General features: G+C 34.6%; 1 protein-coding gene across 1 annotated transcript in view; it reads left to right on the forward strand.

Moving 5' to 3' along the window:
* LOC113236766 overlaps positions 1 to 6,955 on the forward strand; it is a 97,918-nt gene that overhangs the window by 25,267 nt on the left and 65,696 nt on the right. Inside the window, exons 22-24 of the mRNA XM_026472934.1 lie at positions 858 to 986; positions 3,845 to 3,997; positions 4,699 to 4,824. Coding sequence (XP_026328719.1) covers positions 858 to 986; positions 3,845 to 3,997; positions 4,699 to 4,824 — 408 coding nt within the window. The remainder of the gene's footprint in view (positions 1 to 857; positions 987 to 3,844; positions 3,998 to 4,698; positions 4,825 to 6,955) is intronic.

The following is a 6,955-nucleotide window of genomic DNA, read 5'->3' on the forward strand; positions in this document are numbered from 1 at the left end:
TGTGTGTGTGTGTGTGTGTGTGTGTGTGTGTGTGTGTGTGTGTGTGAGAGAGAGAGAGAGTGTATGTGTTTGTAAATCTTAGGAAGACTATTTTGTATGGTTTTATCACAATATTTTTATACCCTAATTTACCCCTATGTAGGGGTTGCTTAAAATGCCTGAAACACGTGTTTTATTTATTTTATGTTAAGTTTTAATGCGTAGTATTAAAAAGTTTTCATTCATACTTTAATATCCCATTTCACCCCTACAGGAGTAGTTAAAAACATTCATGGTAATTTTTTACCATTTGCATTATAAAATATTTACTAAGTTTCATCTTTGTTATTTCGAAAAATAGTTTTTTTCACACAAATACTTTTTTATTTACAACTCATACATCATACAACTTGAATTTCAAAAACCCGTTCTTAGTACGCCTACACTCAATAAAAGTAACATATCATCAGGTTTTCTGTCATTCACACTTATGTCTGTGCTCCGGATTCTACTCTTCTATATTAATATAAGATTTAGGTAGTCTTTCGTACAATTTAAACATTAGCTTTTGTCTACGTCATCAACTGCTTACGATTGTAATAATCCTATCCGATCCCGTATTATTCAACACGATAATGTAGAAGTGTTAACTTATCGGTTCTCTTTATATTCTTGATAACGAATTTGTTGAAAGCAAATAGTATGCATTGCGATTCATTACAAGAGATACACAATTACACATAAAATTCAGATTTAAGTTAGTTTTATAGTACAACATGATTGTGGTTTTCGTTTATTAGATTATAAGCAGGCTTAGATTTAAAGTTACTGAAATAAAATAAGGTATTGTAAATAATAAAGTACCCTATTTTTTTCAGATCCTGAAACCGAGGACGGTGTCAGTTTTGAAAACATTCTATACAAAGGAGTTATTGAAGATGGAATCGTTCAACACGAAAGGATTACAGTCTTGGGCTATGATGGAACAGAAATACAAATTCTCGGAGGTAACAAATTTTATTTTATCCTCCTTAGCAATATCACTTGAAAAGCGTAAAAGAGATAATGTACAATATTTTTAAGTCAATGTAAAATGATAGATGTTAATACATTAACGTACAAAAAATTAAGATCGTCTCATATTAACAACCTACCTATCAAGTTAAACCATGAGATATGTAATGACGCTATGTAAGATCGGGTGCCGATGTCGCCACTTTTTAGCTTGTTTGCAATTCAAACTTTACGCTCTATTATCTACTACCATAACTTAAAGATTTTGATTGGGTAGGGCTTAAAACGTGAAAACGACGTAAAACAATTTTAAAATTTAACAAAATTAAACTTACAGTCACTTGAATAAGAGTTATATTACAATATTTCAGTATTTTTTTCATCCTGGTTCAGCCATTCACCAATAGGTGGCGTTTTAGTAAAAATACTACTGGTATATAATAGCTAACTATCACACGTTAGATGGCGCTGAAGCTCATTTTTCGTTACACTAAGAACTCACGGAGCGGTTTTCACCCGCGTCTGCCGCGGGACCGCGGCATCTGTAGAATGTAACAGTTAAGTATATAAAATTAGTAGCACATTTCATGGCGCGTTTTACGCCTGTAGTGGTGACGGTTGTTCGCGGTTGCCGCGGCAGGGTACTAGTAGAACCGCGCAGGACGCGATGACCTGCGCGCTTGGCTGCCGTCGTCGCCCGCACACTTTGGCGGTCTGTTCAGGCACAATGTGGTGTTAGCGCACGCAAGGTGAGTTCTCTATTAACCGCGCGACTTGCAATTAACTCCTACTAACTTCGCGGTCCGTTCCACAATCGCAACGGTTTCGTACCCGCAACCGCGGCAGCTACGTGCCCGCACAAATTTGCAGGGTTGTGAGTATTGAAATAAAACCGCTGTCTAGCAGCACCTGCGGGCGCGGATGGAAACCGCTCCGTGAATTGGTAACCTTATTAACCTTAAACTGACACTACTCAACGAGTGATGTGGTCCTACCTAATCGATAGTTGGAAACCATATGGCTGTTTTTAATATTAAAAAAATATTCCATTTTTCATACTATACCTACACTGGTACTGGTGTATTATTAAATTAATATAAATATTATTATTTTCTTAATGGCCGCCACTAGGCTTGGACCAGTGTCAGTTATATAAGAATAATATAAAAAATATGGCGACTGTCGCCAGTGTCAATTTTCCATTATACGTTACCACGAGTTGGTGAAGCTGTCACTGTCAAGACTAAACTCAAATCATTAACGAATTTAATAAATTAAATTATGCTGTTTTTTTATGAAGGATTTATGTAATTTTCTATAAATGTTTCTAATTTATTTTGCATGCACAAAGTAAAGTAAAGTGAAGCCGATTTTATTTTATTTATTTTTAAAATGCATTTGCTGTGGAAATTGAAACAAAGTCAGAAATAGTAATAAGAATACCAATCTTTCGATTTTCCTGCAGCTTCAATCCAACCTTCTTTTATTTTGAACTCATTGGAAAAACTTAAAAATTAAAAATACTCTACTTTTAATCTACGAGTATAATGAAATTTAAATATCTAAAACACATAAATTTTTCTTCAAGCAACAGCCACATCCAAATTGACATAAAAATGGAAACGGTTGTCCGAAATATGAGTTGTGTTAAAGTTACTCGAAATAAAATGTTTAGTAATAATAATAATAATAATATAAAAGAAATCAATTTAACGTGAATGATTTTCGCTTCGATATTTTAGGGATTTCAATTAAAAATCATAGTAAGAAATTCAAACACTTCAGTAAAAATTTATTGTCGATAAACATCAGTCTTCGTAAATGAACATCACTATATTTGAGTCTACAAATTTCTATTGAGACAAGAGAAAACATTGAATAATAATAGAAATATTAACTAAAAATGCAAATAGCCGGTGGAATATTATCTCACTGGTTTTAAAATTTTTGTTTTCACTCCAATTTTTACAAGGTGTATCGCTACAACTTCGCATTTTCACGTTTTACGAGAGATCTTGTGTGTACAACGATCGCCATTCTTCATTCATTCTGAGGGGCACTGCCACTGCGCCCGTCACCCTGAGACATAAGTTAACTAGTCCCAAGTGCCTGTAATTTTACCAGCACCATTAACCCTTCCAAAGCGGAACGCAGTAATACTCCCATTACTGCTTGGCGACAGAAATAGGTAATATGGCAGTACTTTCCTGAACGAACTCTTTCACAAGGAGCTCTACTGCTACTAAAAGTATGTAGGGTCTAAAATTAAAGTGTAAAAAACGCTCTGTTATTTAACAGACATAATGTGTATTAATTAACATAACGTGGCAACAAATAACGTTCAGCGTAATTTAGTGTTATGGATATTTTTTTTATAGAAAACTAGCTGGTGGAATAAGTATTTCGAGTAGCCTACTGTACCTATTACTAACTTGAGAAATTATTGGTTCTCCATACAAACTTCCATCTGGGGGAAAATTTCACCCCCTTTATGACAAGAAATGGCCTTGTTCTTCTCCTACGTCCTGTCTATATCTATACCAAAATTCTTCAAATTTGGTTCAGCGGTTTAGGCGTGAAAATGTCACGGACAGAGTTACTTTCACATTTATAATATTAGTTTGGAGCACGTCATAGAGTTACACATGAATATCGGTGAAGACTGATAGTGGTGTTTAAAAACTTCTAGCAACCTAAAACTGATTGAAAGGAAAATTTAAAACACACGTTGCCCGTACACGCAACGGCCATATTATGCCCAAGAAGACCACATACCGATGTGCGAACTCTACAGTACCTACATACTTACGTTAAACATATTTAAGTAAGGTATGATTTTCTTATTTTTCAGATCATGGGAGTTTATTTGAAGCATCAGTATCAGAAGATAACGTAATCGTAAAAGGTGTAGAGTTGGCGAACTTGCCTCTTGATGTGTCTTTTGTTGTCTTGGAACTAAGAATAAACGAAGCAGGAGCCGTATTGTTACTTAATGTCAAGCAGGGTACGTTTTGAAAAATGTTTTCATTTCGTTGGAGCAGGCTGCGGGACTTAATTCTCTGCACCTATTAATTTCCTGTTCTCATTTACGATTCATTTAGACTTACGAGTATTTCAATATTCCGCAAAGTCACATTACCTTAGGGCAGATATTATAATCTATTAAAAACCGTATAATCTTTTCGTTTACTACATATTAAATAAAAACAAAATTGATAGTGTATATTAATTTATATAGCACTATAAAATGATACAAATGTACAAAGACACTTGTTAACTTAGATATAGATATACTTCGATAAAAATAAACTACTTAGAGCACGGCAATCCAGCCGACATACAATATAATCATAATTATATTTTCTAATACGATTTATCTACAATGACGTGTCTGATAAAAATAATATAAAATAAATGATTTTGTCACCGATAAAATCAATTAAATATAATATGGACACCTTATAATGGACCTTTTACAAGTAGTATTAAATTTTATGTTATACAATTTATATAACTAAAATGTAATTACAGTAGCTAATAAGATTTACCTTAAAATTAGAATGCCAATTCAAAAGCACATTTAAGATTAATATACACCTAAAGTGCATTGCCAACAGTCGCAAGCGCAAAAAAGATACCAATACTAATATAAAATCACTATAGCAACCATCACTATATTAAGGTAGTACCTTAATTATTTTACAGAAACTCCACCGGAAAATGTTAGTTTCGACAAGACACTTTATGAAGGAATTATTCAAGCTGGCGTTGTTGAACACGAAATTATTACCGTCAATGGATACAGCGGGAGCAGCGTTAACATTTCAGGAGGTGGGTACACATTTAGGATTTCTTCTGTGCTAATTCCCTTAGACAAGTCATGATTTCAAGTATTTTTCGTCGAACTAAAAGCTCCAACTGTTTTAGTCTACAAATATACCTATCAGTAATCCAGAGTGAGTATTTTCCACAGAGAAGTTAACTCAAAATCGAATCTGAGAGATTTTCAACAGAAACTCACATGTGTGACAATCTGTATGAATTAACAACACTTTAATCTTGTATTGACTTGCTCACTTATGCATAATACGTATACAAAACACTGGCACACACCATCTATATCTATGGCACGCACAAACAATTGCCCCCAATTATTATTTTCAACAAAATCAAATAAAATAGTAGTACTATGTCACTAGCGGTACCAGAATCTCATCTTAAAGAAATAACAGAACTTCCGTTATTTAGTCTCGAGACGATGCAAAGCACCCCTTTCTCTCGGGCACTTACATATACCTAACTCTCTCATATTTCGATCTCAATCAAATTACAATGCTACACTTAACTTATTTAACGATACGGAACATTGACGTTTTGAAAACGAAACGTTTTGAAACAGGAATTGACTCAGTGTGGGCAACAAACGTGCTTACAGGTACAGGCATCTCCAACAAAACAATTAGGCAAAAAAGCATGCTATTTATTCAAAAGTAATTAAAAATGCTGTTGCTATGTATTATTACATATTATCGTCTGTGATTTCAAATAGAGTGGACATACTAATCGTTTCTTAAGTAATTTTTATTTATAATAGTGGTAAAAAGTTAATAGTTTTCGTAAATAAATACACCATAAGCTGTGTTAGAGTGAACTTATTGTACTTCCAACTATCAGGGCAACATTCTGGACCTGGTGCTAAGTTCTCACGCTGTCGTATGCGCAAAGGAGTGTATGACTCCTTTATCCAAAGTTGACCAATTTCATCCACCTATAGAGTTTTCATTTTGTTTTGCCGCTAATAAAAATATGTCTGCGCATAATAAAATACGCGAAGCGGGTTGGAGTACTGTAGTGTTGTATGGAACCCTTTCTATGACGTCATACGTACGACGACATGTGTACACGTGTACAAAAAGAAACTTGAAAGAGTACAAAAAAGATTCGTGTGGCACTTGACCTATTCCTGCTTTCTTGCTAAGTCCTTAAAGAATTACGACGCCAGACTTGAGCACTTTAAAATGGAAACATTATCGCTTCGTAGGAATACACTTGACAGTCTGTTCTTATTTAAACTAGCTCGTGGAATTCTAGACACGCCTGACTTACTGAACGAACTCGGCTTTAACATACCGCGTAGGTTGCCAAGGTCCTCGCAGTGTTTCAAGTTATTGTGGACCCCCAGCTCCCATTCAAACTTGGGCCACTTTGCACCTTTGGCCAGACTGGCACACCAGCATAACAATAATCTTGACAAGACAGTTGACATCTTTGCTGAAAGTTTGCCTAAATTTAAACGTTCTGTGAAGTCCCTGACATCTTAAAAAATATATTGTATTCGATTATTTTTATGATTTATATTTTTATTACTTTATTATGGATTCGATTTTTTTTTACTAGCTTTATCAACGACATTTATATTTTTTCAATTTAATTTGTTTGATTGATTAAAATTGCAGTAGTAAATGTTAAAATAACACTCTTATTATCTTGCATGTTGTCTTCACCTATAATTGCTATAGCATTAAGCTTTTGTTTTGTATTGTTAAATATTTGAATGTTGTAATGTATATAACGCACACACTCAACATAACCCCGCACTAGGGAAACCCTGTGTCGCGGGTGCCATGGACACACACATAAACAACCACAAATTACACCCAAACTCACGAGAGAAATAAATGTAGGCCATACACATATTTCTCCCGGCCTGGGATTCGAACCCAGGACCTCTGCATGGCAGTCCGGCATGGTAACCGTTCGGCCACGGAGGCAGTTAGTATAGTGTTGGTGAACTAAATAAATAAATAAATAAATAATAAATAAATGTAACACATTATTATTTATTTTTATTTTATTTACTCATTTACGTCAGGCAAACGCGAGCCATTTCATTTTTGCTTTATTCATTTTGTCGCCTGACGTCCTATTTGTGGCCCTTGAAATGAGAGTAAGCGATGCCGGC

The sequence above is a fragment of the Hyposmocoma kahamanoa genome, unplaced genomic scaffold (genome assembly GCF_003589595.1).
Source record: "Hyposmocoma kahamanoa isolate Upper Pololo Valley unplaced genomic scaffold, ASM358959v1 92, whole genome shotgun sequence".
Taxonomy (NCBI): domain Eukaryota; kingdom Metazoa; phylum Arthropoda; class Insecta; order Lepidoptera; family Cosmopterigidae; genus Hyposmocoma; species Hyposmocoma kahamanoa.